Source organism: Eptatretus burgeri, chromosome 4 (assembly GCF_056783735.1).
Source record: "Eptatretus burgeri isolate ZD-2024b chromosome 4, Ebu_testis_v1, whole genome shotgun sequence".
NCBI lineage: Eukaryota > Metazoa > Chordata > Myxini > Myxiniformes > Myxinidae > Eptatretus > Eptatretus burgeri.
Genome location: NC_140964.1, coordinates 100,850,075 through 100,865,008, shown reverse-complemented (window position 1 = coordinate 100,865,008; position 14,934 = coordinate 100,850,075). Strand labels below are relative to the sequence as shown.

Sequence of the window (14,934 nt, the reverse complement as noted above, 5' to 3'; positions counted from 1 at the left end):
GCTGAAAACCCCGTTCATTCCCCAAAACCCCGTCCGTGGCGTCGAACGGGCACACGTGCCGGCGCGAAGCACGAGCTCGCCGGAGGAGCGGGGAGCTGAGGGCACAGAGAAGGACTCGCTGCGCGCACAGGGAAGTGACCACTTCTATTTCTTTTGGGTTCTGTGTAAATGTCTGTGGGTGGCGCCGTCTGTAAAGTAGAGCTTGTATAAGTGTTGCCGTGTGTGCGCGTAGTCGGTAGTAACTCTGCGTCGTTGTTGCTTTTGTTTTTTTGCCATATGTGCATTTTGACTGTTTGACTGTATATGTGTGCTTTCCGTGTGTCGTGTAAATAAAGTGCTTGCATGTTGAACTGTGCCCGTTTCGCTTCGTCTCCTTCCTTTTAATTGACCTAACATCCTGCTTCACGTAAAGGATTCGTAGTGGGCTTTAATACGCCCAGTAATTAATCGGAACCGTCAAGGCTGCCGATAACACCGCTCCGTTATCACTGTAGCATGGAACGGACCGCTTAAGCGGTTCGTGTCCGGAGTCGGCCTGTGGCGTGGTACGATCGCCCGGTCGACCACCCGCGCGGGTACTTAGGTAGATCGAATTTGGCGAGCAATCCTATCCTGCGCTGGTGGGCAATTGGCACGGTCGTGGTGGGGTTAAACCCCCCCCCGTGACTAGCTCCCGGCGTTGTTCCGAGAGGGTCACGACAGAATTGTCCGTCCGGTGGGCGACGTGCCGCGATTTGAGTATGTGGCCGTCCGCACGCCGGCGGGCGCGAATTCGCAACAATACGTTGCCATTGCTGGCTAAAACGTCAAGGTGTGACTGGGCCTTTAGGATCGTTTTACCCTTCTTTGTCATGTTCCCAATGATCCAACAGCCAACGCAAGTTCTACATCCACATCTTTCTAACCTCCACCCTCCCCCTATAGCAATATCATCATCATCATCATCTCCGAGCTAAGTCTTGTTTTCTATTTACAGCATAGTACAGTACGAACGAGTACGTAATATGGTTACACTCACCCTCCTCGCTGTTTTGGAATAAATTTAATCGGTAAAACTCTTGTTTTTATTTAATTTACACTGTATTTATTTTATTTTCATGTTTATGTCAATGACAACATGCTTTATATATATATATATATATATATATATATATATATATATATATATATATATATATATATATATATATATATATATACATATATATATATATATATATATATATATATATATATATATATATATATATATATATATATATATATATATTTACTTGTTTATTTCAATTGTAACGTGTTTATTTCTGGCTGCCGTTGTTCTTCCTTGATATTGTCTCAAAGTCCAGGAACCGAACCCCCCTCTTCCCATTGGTCCTTGGTTTCCACAATCACGGTTTAACTATCGCAGAATTTTCCAGGAACCTAACCCTTGCATTATTGGAGGTTTTACATGTTTGTATTTTTCCACTCGACACAGCATGGGCAAACTGTGCAGAAGTCCACATCCTGATCACATGTGGGTCTCCATCACATGCCAGGCGCAACGCTGGTGTGTGATTGGAAAACCACCAGCCTCCCCTGTTAATCACCCGATCGCACGATCCTCTCACGATGTCTGCTTCACCAAATTTGCATGTGCCGCAGGGGTCCACCCTGCCCAACCAAAACTAATAAAAGCTGGTACACTCCACTATAGAGGTTGGCTGGTTGTCATCATTCTCTATCTCTATCTCTATCTCTATCTCTATCTCTATCTCTATCTCTATCTCTATCTCTATCTCTATCTCTATCTCTATCTCTCCCCCTCCTTCTTCCTCTCTTCACGCTCTTCTTGGTTGAGCTTGTCTTGTCTGTGCACCTGGCTTCTATCCTCTGTACTCCTGGCCCGTCGTTCCTGCCTGCTTGCCATTGCGCTGTTGGCTTCACGATTTGTGGTGTTGGGAGTACGTGCTGGAACCGGGTACCATGGGTGGGTGCCATTGGGCCAAGCCCTGAGCGAGACGACCGGGAGCGCTCGCAGAGAGCGGGACCACAGAGTGTGTGAAATGGTGCCGCACCATACAGGTTCCTGGACTCTTCTCTCCCTATCTTGTCCTCTCTCTCTTTCAAACTCATCACACCGATTGAATGAAATAAGGTTTATCGTTAAGCTGTCGAGGTCCCGAAGGCACATGAGTTATTTCAATATTAATTTGTCACCGTTACTTTTACCACGTCTGCGGCCGTGTGCCTCTTCTTCCTTCCTGCCCCATTAGTTTATATATTCTTTTTGTAGTTGAGAATTTGTGTGATCATCAGGGAACGTAGCTCCAAAGCGCATAGAGAATCGGAATAGACCCATTAAGATGAGGGTGTTTGGGATCCACGCAATTAAGGCATGATAAAAAAGTGAATGGCCTGTAATGGTTTGCTCAGCCACTTCTGGCAGGCTCATTCGCTGCACGTGTCTGAGGCAGTGATTCGCGTTCAAATTAGCAGGTGGATTGGGAAACGTCTCGTTCCTTCCACGCCCAGCGGGCACGTCGATCGTTGAAGACCCGTGACCATTACAATATGTTTTGTTCCTTTTCTTCTACTCACATCCTTTTTTTTCCTTTTCTACTACCCATATTTTTTTCTCTTTGATAATGATGTGTTCAACCATCCTAGATTGGAGTTGTAAGTACTATACATGTCACTTGGAACTGAAGAAAAGAAGAACATCAAGGCTGTTTTAAAAAAAATTATGATACGATGCTGGTTATGTTGTTAAATGACAATATACATTTCCACCATGGAATAAAGGACTGTCCATCTGATTTATCGGATATAAAATACAGCCCTAGTTTTAAAATAAAAGTAAATGCCTTTTTCTGCTCACCTATGACATACCATTGGCTTTTATCATAAGAAAGGCAATAATTTTGTGTTGTTTTCTTATTTAGCCTTGACTTTAAAAGGTGCAGCATGTGTGGGTGGACATTTGATGATGATGTGAAAGGAGAAAACTCGGACTTCTTTTTTGCAAGGATTGTAAAATAGCAGTGCCAAATAATAACATAAATTAGCATTATGTGGTCCTGAACATGTATCTCCTGCACCGAAGTACATACCATCAAAAATAGACTGCATCATTACCTCAAATGACTGTAAATTACAATTGAGGTTATATTTCTCAATAACAACCTGATATGTCCATTCATTGTTGTCAAAATATTTGCAAAGCATGATCATTATTGTGAAGTAACATCAATTAATTGATATGTTTGTGTTAAATAAAGCTCAGCATTTTTTTTTCTTCTTTATCCTTGTTTATGTGCAGGTGAAATGACTGACATGACCTACGCTGCTGGTTCTCATGGAAATATTGTCAAAAATCTCGATCCAGGTCAAATGACGTCAAATTTTGAATTGTCGCCTGCAGTTTCAAACCTCGTCACATATCCTGACTTTTCATCCACTGCTTTTATGCAGACTAAGGCAACTAACCATTCGGTTGTTGAAGGAGAACAGCTGAGTAAAGATGGTGGCATCTTGCATGGAAACAATAACGAGAAGCAAATTGAACATGGCAGCACAGATTTGAGTGGAATTTTACCAAATGGAGATGATATTACCCTGGAGAGCAAAGATGATGTAAACGATGGCGTTTGCATTTATGAACAAAATTTGGGCATTGACTTGACTGCATTGCCCTGTGATATACAGGTGGAAATGTCATTGCTTGAAGGTGTTGACATTGAAACAAAGCAAGACTTGGTGAACACTAAAAACAGTTTGCGCTCTGATGTCAGCAATGATGGTCCTGAGCCTAACTGTGGCACACCATTCCTGTGTGGCTCTGAGAGCACCATGACATCTAAATTCAAAGGTACTAATACCATGGACTCAAGTGCAAGTTCAAGGATGTCTATGGATGAGGAACCCAGCCTTTATGATGAGGACAGTCATGCTGATTGGAATTCTTCAGTAAGTATATTTTACATTTCAGTTCTATACTCAATGTTTTCATTTATTGTCTCTATTAGTTCATGAAATTGGGCCAAAAAAGACCAGCTCCCCTCGGTGTAAACCTGACAATCAATAAGCCCATCCCCTTGAGGAAAGGAATCATGTTAATTTGATGGTCCCCATTCCAGTTAAGAAGTGCTAGAGGTAGATATTCTCTCACGTAATGGCATGTTAATTTACCTTTTGGGGGTATTCCTCTCCGTTGGTTGATGGCCAGTTGTCTGTAACTGATATGGTGTGGCCATGCATTCCAGCCATGTTAGCTTGGGTGTATGCGTTTACCTTCAGGCCAAAGTGCATGCTTGTATGCATTTGACAAATTTTGTTGGATTGTGTTCATTGACCATGAGGCCTAGGTGCATGTCCTCAGCTTTGTTCTATATTTTTTTTTAACTTTTTTTTATTTTATTAAAAAAGGCACCTTCTTTCTTTGGCTGGAATAACAGGGGGGTTAATTATAAAGATCCTTGCCACCTGGGGATAATTGATTAGGTGAGAGCTGATCAGTTGTTCCTTCCAATTACGAGTGAGAGGCATGCTTGTTTTGATGTTTCTATCATGACTGCTATTGGCATTGCATGTGGTACATGTTTTGGAATCTCGGTGGTGTGTGTTTCTCTCTCTCTCACTGTCACTGATGAATCGACAATAAACGCTGAAACAGATTTTGATTAATATAAACCCGCCAGCGATGTGACGGATATGCACGGCTCATCGGATATAAACCAAGCAAAGCAGTCACACCCGATATGCTCTCCACTGGCTACACTGAGTTGTGTTCTGTTCTCTGTCTGTTGGAAGGGCTCTGAGTACTTACAATGAAAGAAAGTTCGTTGAAAGTGCCGTGATTGACGAGCCAATGTATGGTATTGGGATGTGTTTCTGAAAGGTGTAATGAATATCAAAATGACATAAATCAAAGCAATTTTTCTCATTAATAATTAATGCAATAAGTGGGGGATGCATTCCTAATGCCAGCGGAAGACTTCCGAAAGAAGGTCCCGCCTGGCATTGTGAGGGTCCACCCCAAGGGCTGGATGGACAACGGTCTCTTCAACGACTGGCTACATCGCGTCTGGGAGAGGAGTGTAGGAGGTCAGGCATGGCATAGAAAGTCTTTTCGTCCACAACACGTTCCACTGTCATAAGTTGGACAACACTAAGGCGACCCTGCAATGATCCAACACCGATCTCGTGATGATTCCCGGTGGGATGTCATCGCTTCTCCAGCCTCTTGACATCTCGATCAACAAGCCTTTCAAGGACGGCCTGCGGCAGTGCTGGGCGAACTGGATGATGGAGGGGGAGACGTCATACACCAAGGGAGGACAGATGCGTAAGGTCGATTTGCCAACCATCTGTTCGTGGATCCTGAAAGTCTGGACAAGCTGCCGGCAGAAATCATCCGTTGTGCCTTCCTGAAGTGCTGCATATCCAACAGCTTGGACGGCATGGAAGATGATGTACTGTGGAGGACGATTCAGAAAGCACCTCGGAGAGCGACGACAGTGACGCCAAACTCCTGTATGTGGATTCACACGAGGAACTTTGTGCAGTATTTGACGAGACTGTCTACGAGGACTTCCTGGGGGTTTATCTTAAACTGCTTTACCCACCCAACAGCCCTTTTCATGGCTACCAAATATCAAGAAGGAATGTGTCTTGAAATTAAGGTAAGAAAACCCCTCTCACTATCTTTTCTCTAGTTCCGTTGTCCTCTTTCTCGTTTTTCGCAGGTGATGTGAGGATAATCGGGAAATGCGTCCATTTTTTTTCCCATCAGGAAATAGTCAAAAATGGGGGTGCACCTTATACTCAAAACTTTACGGTAAATAACAATTCCAAACCAACCCTGGGCATCACAGACTGCGCTTTTACAAACAATATAATTGCAGGTGAGGACTTCACTTTGTGTAATGCTGAGTGTGCAGGGCGATGGTCCAGCTTGGGAACAGCATCCCCATTTCAGAGAGCCGTCCTCCCCGTGCAATGATGAAACGGAGACAAAGACAAGGAAAAACAGCTACAAGGATCACCCAAGATGAGGAGAGCCAATGATGAAGAGGGTCCAAGAATGAGGAATGAGAGCAACGAGAACGATTGTCTTTGCTCAAGGTCCCACTCCAACTCTGTCCGTGTGTGTCTGAACCAGCCCTCATGACACTGTACTTTGTCCAGAGCTTCTTCCCGATCTTCTTTTCCCGAGTCCTTCTGGTCTACCCTCCATCCTCCGGGACTTCCTTTTCCTGCGGCAGGTCCCGTCATTGGTTGCCCGCTCTTGTTGGAGGTGCGATCCCCAGGGTTAATAATTTAAAAATATATATATCTCATAGGACACTACATCGCCATGGCATGCACACACCAGCCAGATAGATCATGACGGTCCTTTTGGAGCGTATAGCGCTTTCAAGTGCACCTTTTATGGCCGGAAATCCTCACTTGGCCCCGTCTGCAAGCAAGAGGTGGTGACGCATAAAATATTACCTTGACTATACAGTCTGAATTGCATGTGCTGCCTCCCCAGCATCACATTTTACAAGGCGACTTACATTGGCAGGTGTCTGTTTACACGAGTAAATATGCTATGTGAATCACACGTTCCGTGTTGTGGTCTTACTTTTTCCTAACTATGGACCCCCCCCCCCCCCGAACCCCTTCCATGTAACAGTATATTAGTGATTTTTTTTTCTCTAGTGTCAGAAGTCAGCGTCTGTGAGTGCCCGAAATGTGTTCAGCCTGGATGTGCATTTTTTTTTTGTGATGTTATTTGAGAATGACATGGATCTGTTAAATGTGATGACTCGTATTTTGTTTGGCGTGTGTGTGTGTGATAGGGTTGTTGTTCTGTGTGATGTTCCTTGGTGTCATTTATTAAGAGTGACTTGATTTTGAGGGGGCTACTCTTCATCTATTGATGGTGAGCCAGGTTTGTAGGGAGCTGAGGAAGGACCTCGTGTGGTCGGTGTCACTTGTGAGCCAAACGTGTTGCAATCTCCCTTATGGGATTTTATCTGCAGCACAGTTCGAGAATGTAGCTACCTACAGTCCGAAAGGAGATTTATGCCATGACAGATGAGAAGAGGCGCTGATGTTTTACTGATGATTCCCAATGAAAAAATGAACCCATCATTCTGGCTTTAAAAAAATGCTGCAATAATTTATATTGTTATATTGTTACGAATCTGGAACCCATCGCACACAACAGCCAGGGTCTCTATAGAACAGTTATATCGGTAAGTGTGTGTTTAGAGTTAGGGCCCCCTACCTGTGTCTAACGGGAATTAAGTGTGTGTGCTGCGGAGATTCATTCACAACAACACGCCTTCACCTCACTTCCTCACACTGACGCCATTGTCTACGTGTGTTCGACCACGTACGTGTGCGGAGATTTCTCGGACACCAGAGCTCCGACTCCGCCCCAGAGAGATGGAATGTTCCCCGCGACCAATCGGAGGCGTGAGACGTCTCAGACATCGACTTTCCCACGAACCCCGGATCAATGGGAGGCGTGAGACGTCTCAGACATCGACGTTCCCACGAACCCTGGACCAATGGGATGCGAGACGTCTCAGACGGCGATCCTACCCACGACACCCCAGCCTGCAGGAGAAATGCAATATAAGGAACGCCAGGGCATTGGAAACAGCGTCAGGGTTGGGCGATCGGGTTCAAGGTGCCGGAGATCGACTCGTCTGGTCTGGTCGGCTTGGCAGCAATCGGGTTTGTGCCGGAGATCGACTCGTCTGGTCTGGTCGGCTTGGCAATGCTCAGGTCGTCTCTCGTCTCGTCCACCTGGCGTCCGACGCTTTTCCTTCATCCCTGGTGCTTGGAGTGGCATCGTTGCTGCGGGTTCGAGTCCCAACAAGCCAGATCGTCGAAGACCACACAAGTTGGACAGGTCCAAGCGCAGGCTCTGGTCTCGAGCTCACCTGTCCTCGAGCTGGAGGCCTTCAATAAAGAGCATTGGGGTCCGTGTGTGTGTGTGTGTGTATGTGTATGTGTGTGTGTGTGTGTGTGTGTGTGTGTGTGTGTGTGTGTGTGTGTGTGTGTGTGTGTGTGTGTGTGTGTGTGTGTGTGTGCCCGTCTTTAAGTTGCTACTGTTAAGTGCCTTGTACATTATTTGCATTTCATTCTTAATACTCGGATAACTCTGCTCTTCTGTGTTCCCCTCCTTGCCTATTGGTAAATAAACAACCCCATTTGTGAAATGTATCCGCTCTTTCGTGTCCTTTCCTCCATTGGCTTAGCGTGCTGCATGTTGGAAAATTAGCCATGCTGTTGCCGCTGTAACGGGACAATTGGACCGACCGATCTCGGCGATCAACCGCTCGGGTCGCACACAGTTCGAGTACGCTAAGCGGCTCGTTAGTTCCTATGTGAAAATTCGTTAGTTCCTACGGGTGCTGTCGAGGGTGTGGAGACTCGGTAAATAGCCACGTGGAAATCTAGGTATTTTGAAAATTGGCAAATAACCCTGTACCACATGGCAGAAATATTGACGCTTCATGGTCCGCTAAGGGACCCATACTTTTTCAGAGTTTTCCGAAAAAGTACGATCTAAATTCCGGGTGATCGGCAGAGTCGACTCTACGCTCCGTGTGGAGGTGGTGCTCGTCGCCGATACCCGGCCCCGCAACAATATTTTAACCAGACATCTGATTGGCTATGTATGTTGTCATTAGCAAGTCATTGTTTAGACTGTGGGGAAAATATAAAGATCATTTAAGATTCATCATTTTTCTTCCATCATTAATTGCAGAGGTGAGAAAACACCACAATGATTCATTTGGAGGTAATGTTTTAAATGTTTGTCTGAACAGATGCAGCCAAGTGAAGAAGATGATTATTTGGATGATGAGAGTGCTGTGGATATCGAAACAATTAGCGATGAAAACAAACTTGCTTCCAATGTGATCAACAGGAAACGGAGCAGGTGGTAAGATGATGATTGAAGCTTTGATATTTTGCTTCAGTTGTTTTTCATTTTTTCCAAGAGAGCTTTGCAACATTTGTCACTGAGCCTCAAACAAGAGTGATTTACTCAATTTGTTTTTTCATAAGGATACTTGCTTAATATTTGTTATTGTGCCCATTCAGGAATCAATTTAGTCCTGTTCTGAAAAGTAAATTTCAAGAGTACAGCAGCAGCTCTGATCAAGATGCCTCAATGGTAAGATTTATTTTCCTTATCAAGTCATCATATATGAATGCTGAAAGTGCTTTTCAAATATTAGCTGATATGCAACAGTTTTGCTATATAATAGCTCAGCATGGGATTTTCTCTTTTTGTTTATTGTTTATTTTACATTATGCAGGGTGAAAATTCTTGCAACCTCAAGTTTGAGCGAGATGATTCAGCATCGTTTTGGCATAATGAGAAGGAGCGGAGGCGGCGGTCAACAATACGTAGCCTTCTTGATGCAATCAAGAGAGAGTTGGGTATCGATCCACACATCAAAAAGCCCAAACACTTAATTCTTCAAATGGTGAGCTTGCCTGTTACTGCACATTTGATGCAAATCATTTATTAACCTCCGCCATCGAAGATGGATGGAGGTTACTGTTTTCACCCCTTTCTGTTTGTTTGTTACTTCTGAAATCTAAAGATTTCGTAAGAATATTGATGACTTCCGTTTCTGTTTGTTTGTTTGTTTGTTTGTTTGTTTGTTTGTTTGTTTGTAGGCACGATAACTCGAGAACAGAAGGAGCTACCAATGTCAAATTACACCGCGTGATTCAGGAGGGTGATGGCTAGCGCTGATTAGATTTTGGTCAAAATCGGTCAAAGGTCAAGGTCACAGTGAGGTGAAATATTTGATTTTTGATGGTTTGGTACAGATAACTCGAGAACGGAAGAAGCTACCAATGACAAATTACACCACGTGATTCAGCAGGGTGATGGCTAGTGCTGATTAGATTTTGGTCAAAATCGGTCAAAGGTCAAGGTAACAGTGAGGTCAAACATCCAAAACATTCGATTTTTGATGGTTTGGTGCAGAATCATCATAGAAACTTCTGATTTGCGTCGCTACCTTCTCTCGAGACAGCTTTTATTGGACAAGGTCAGAGGTCAAGTGGACGATTTCGGAAGTACCAGTCTATGACTGCTTGTTTGTTTGTTTGTTTGTGTGTTTGTTTGTGTCTTTGTGACTTACGAAATCTAAAGATTTTGTAAGTATATTGATGACTTCCGTTTCTGTTTGTTTGTTTGTAGGCACGATAACTCGAGAACGGAAGAAGCTACCAATGTCAAATTACACCACGTGATTCAGGAGGGTGATGGCTAGCGCTGATTGGATTTTGATCAAAATCGCTCAAAGGTCAAGGTCACAGTGAGGTCAAACATAATTCCGTAAATTCACGTGGAGAAATGGAGTATTTTTGCTTCGCTCGACGTTACGAGTTCGTTTTAACTTCGATTTTAATTTTGTCTTCGGATTTTGCGATCGCTTAGGACGCTTAAAACTCAGTTGTCGAAATTCTGGTAAAATCGGATGTTTTGGAGACATTTTAAGATTGTATAAAAAATATTTCACTCGACGCGTCACGGGTCGTCCCATTATGCAGTGCGCTCGAGCAGACGCGTCGTTGAGTTACGTTAAGGTTTGCGTGTGTGCGCTGATGGTGTTTTCGATAAAGATGGTGTTTAAAACCATTTTTTATCCCAATAAAGGTTATCGTCGCATGCCTGACTCGCTAAGCCGTCGGATTATGTCAAGATTGTTGGTGGATGTCCAAATATTACAGTTTTGTGACTTTGATAAAATAATATCAAATAAATGCGTGGAGAAGTGGAGATTTTTGCTTCGCTCGACGTTACGAGTTCGTTTTAACTTCGATTTTAATTTTGTCTTCGGTTTTTGCGATCGCTTCGGACGCTTAAAACTCGGTTGTCGAAATTCTGGTAAAAATCGGATGTTTTGGAGACGTTTTAAGATTGTATAAAAAAATATTTCACTCGACGCGTCACAGGTCGTCCCATGATGCAGTGCGCTCGAGCAGACGCGTCGTTGAGTTAAGTTAAGGTATAATTGCGTGGAGAAATGGAGATTTTTGCTTCGGTCGACGTTACGATTTTTGATGGTTTGATTCAGAATCATCGTAGAAACTTCTGGTTTGCATCGCTACCTTCTCTAGAGACAGCTTTTATTAGACAAGGTCAGAGGTCAAGTTGACGATTTCGTAAGTACCAGTCTATGACTGCTAGTTTGTTTGTTTGTAGGCACGATAACTCGAGAACGGAAGAAGCTACCAATGTCAAATTACACCACGTGATTCAGGAGGGTGATGGCTCGTGCTGATTAGATTTTGGTCAAAATCGGTCACAGTGAGGTCAAATATTCGATTTTTGATGGTTTGGTACAGATAACTCGAGAACGGAAGAAGCTACCAATGTCAAATTACACCACGTGATTCAGCAGGGTGATGGCTAGTGCTGATTAGATTTTGGTCAAAATCGGTCAAAGGTCAAGGTCACAGGAAGGTCAAACATCCAAAACATTCGATTTTTGATGGTTTGGTACAGAATCATCGTAGAAACTTCTGGTTTGCGTCGCTACCTTCTCCAGAGACAGCTTTTATTAGACAAGGTCAGAGGTCAAGTTGACGATTTCGTAAGTACCAGTCTATGACTGCTTGTTTGTTTGTTTGTGAACAGTATTACGGAAAAACTCCTCGACGGATTTTGACGAAACTTGGTGGGGGGGGGGGGGTTGGTCTGGTCCAAGGATCATGCCATTAGATTTTGGACTTGTTCCAAAATCCAATATGGCCGCTATGGCGGCCAATTTGAAAAAATATTTGAATTATTTTTTTTTTACATTTCTACATGTTTTAAGTGATTTCCAACAAAAAAAAAAAACATGCCAAAATTATAATTGCGGCTGATTTTGGAACTTCAGGTGAATATACCCACGTAAAATCAATTTCTGTCTCAAGGAATCTAGTTATGACGGATGAATTGAGTATGTAAAAGTTAAAAGTAAAAGGGAAAGTTGTAAACTATAACTCTGTGAGCACTGTTGACGTCAAATTGAATGAATAGGATATCAGGTTCACTTGAGTGACCTAGCAGTATTGGCGGCGGAGGTTTTGCACTCTACCGAGTGCTCCCCCTCTAGTTTGTTGTGTGATGTTTACGGGAGTGGGCAGGCTGGGGTTAAAACTGTTGCTATTGGATTGACTAAAAGGAGTAATTTTTTTTTAATGTAAAAATCAAGCTTTGAAGGTAATGGGGTTCCAGTAGCCTGAACACAAGTAAATGTTGGTCGGACTCGTAGAAGTCTGTCTTTAACTATTTCGAAAGGAGTAATACAAGAAACTTGTACATGAGAGGCCATTTGACCCATCTTGCCTGTGCTCAATTAACACCACATTAATTTAATCAATTTATTTCACTAGAGGGAAACTTGGGGGTGGATGGGGGGATAGGTGTGAGAACAGTGGGGGACATACAGGGACATCAGGGTGTTTGAATAGTATTTATTTTAAGGGGTGAGGGATGAACAAACTTTTATATAGTGCATTCACTTTATGTTGAGACCCACTTGCATACATCACAATCACCCAAGCTACCTTCCATTCCTGCCAAGATCCATGTACCTCTTAATGCGCAATGCTTCTAGGTACCTGTCTCATTTCAGTTTAAACCTATCTCCTGTTTCTGCTGTGACTACTTTTCTAGGGAGACAATTCTATGCATTATCTGCTATGAGTGAAAGACCTTGCCTTACATTCCTATGCACTATCCTAACTCTCTTCTTCCTTACACTCAGGTTGTGAACCCTGGTCTTATCACTGTCCATTTTTCTGGAAAACAATTCTGCATTAAATTTGTGTAGACCCTTCATTATCTTAAACATCTCGATCAGATCAACCTTTTAATCACCTCTATTCTCATGTATGAATGATGGTATTCCTCAGCCACTGATAGCTGAGTTGAGCTATCCCTGGAATCAACCGAGTCACTGTAAGCTGAACCTTTATATGGCAGGTATGGTGTTCCACAAATGTGACCAAATCTGGACATAATTTTCGAGATGAGGTCTCACTAAACTCCTTTACAATGTTAGCACTGCTTCTTTTGTTTTTTTCTTCTTCTATCCCCACTGCACATACAACTGAAAATCCACTTGGCTTTACCCATAGCTGTCTGGCACTGTGCTGTTTGTAACACTTCCCCCATGTCTACTTCCTAGCTGTCATGTCACTTACTTAAATACTGCTCCTTGCATTATGTAGTCCCTATGTTTTTTTTTATGACTAGACACCCATTCCTTAGACTAGACATTACGGGGGGGAGGGGGGGGGAGAGGGGGTGGATAGTAATCCTTTTTGTCTTTGTGCCATGACGTGACTGGGTACAATCAGTGCATATGCAAAATCTGGTGGAGATCGTGCCAGCATTGGTTTTTTTCTATGATTTTCAGATTTACATACATACATACATACATACATACATACATACATACATACATACATATTGTTACGGGCTTGCTGGCTGGGTCACGAGTGGACTCTCGGACCCGCTTCCCGACCTTTGATCCTGAAGCCGACAAGTCGCAGATAACTCCGTGGCACAACGGATTGCTAAGCAACCACAGATGCTGTCTGAGACGAATAATTTAGGTAGGGTCGTCTTGCCCGTTTCCTTCCTGACAAATTAAACTCCCCCCCCCAACCCCACTCCCAGATAGGGAACTGTGCTTTCAACACCCCACCCCTTAAACATCAATTATGGTTGAGCAGAACTGTAAGTGGGACATCAGCTAGTCTGTTCATAGTGAAATTGCCAGGCAAAACTCCCATGCACTATTTGCACACGACTATCTAACCAATAGAGAAAGAGACACTCATGAAGGTTGGAAACTAAAGGTCATGTTAAACAAATATGCATGTATTTTCAAGCAATGCAGTGTCACACAAGAAAGAACCTTCCCCTTATACATGAAAGCCCCTTAGACAATCCTTTTCATGAATCTTCAGACAGAGGCGCCTCATTCACTCCGGGAAGTTTAGAGAAATAAGAGTGATAAGACAGATAAAGAAGGCAGGGCTCGTTGATGAGCCCTCGCTCACCCGACAAAAGCCTGCAAGCTTACGTAGTCCCATTGTGTAAAGGAGAGGGGGAACAGAAGAAGAGAGGGTGATGGTGCAATGTGCCGTGTGGGGAGAAATGCAGCGAATGCTTCATAATGTGGAAAGAAAATTGTGAATGTGCCCCTGCTCTGAGAAAGTCGAATCAGTGCCCTTGTGCCCCTACTCTGAGCAAGTCGAATCAGTGCCCTTGTGCCCCTGCTCTGAGCAAGTCGAATCGGTGCCCTTGTGCCCCTGCTCTGAGCAAGTCGAATCGGTGCCCTTGTGCCCCTGCTCTGAGGAAGTCGAAGGGGAAATCGTTGATGACTCTTTGTGCATTATAAGTGAACGATGAGGAAAAGGGAAAGGAAGACAAAGATCATGTAAATCAATGTGTAATCACTGGCATGGCCAGGGAAAGACGTCTGCAGCTCATTCGCATTCACTTCCAACAGAGCCTGTCTGCACAACAGCTTTTTTTTTGTATACCTTGTCGAGGCTCGTGTGAGAGCAAACACACAACGCACAGCAAGGGGGCATGAGACAAGAGGGGTGGGAGTGGGAAGGACAAAACAGTGGGGAACAGAGACATTAAACAACAGAGCTTGCATTTCATTGGGCTCATTCCTTGAGGACTCCTTCTGGCTCTCTTTGCTCCCTGGATGTACAGAACCTTGAGTCCTGGCTACCTAGACTTGTAAAGCCCTCAGCCAAGGTGTGGCTTTAGAGATGACCAGTATCCCTCCGCAGATTGTTCACAGCGCTGCCTTCGCATTGGAGTGCGGCTGTTGGCAACCCACACTCATTGGTGAGCTCCCGGCTTGGGGACACCGTCTTATGGTAATCCCGCCCCTTTGCAGTCCTTGCTAC

At 43.9% G+C, this 14,934-nt stretch overlaps 1 protein-coding gene across 22 annotated transcripts in view; it reads left to right on the top strand.

The window, feature by feature from the left end:
• Positions 1-14,934, top strand: part of LOC147028760 (uncharacterized) — a 377,598-nt gene that overhangs the window by 260,411 nt on the left and 102,253 nt on the right. For 21 of the 22 annotated variants that reach the window (XM_085879466.1, XM_085879463.1, XM_085879462.1 and 18 more), the window contains 4 exons: positions 3,302-3,948; positions 8,811-8,926; positions 9,088-9,160; positions 9,306-9,476. In XM_085879466.1, coding sequence (XP_085735592.1) covers positions 3,302-3,948; positions 8,811-8,926; positions 9,088-9,160; positions 9,306-9,476 — 1,007 coding nt within the window. The remainder of the gene's footprint in view (positions 1-3,301; positions 3,949-8,810; positions 8,927-9,087; positions 9,161-9,305; positions 9,477-14,934) is intronic. The other variant, XM_085879464.1, reaches the window with a different exon arrangement.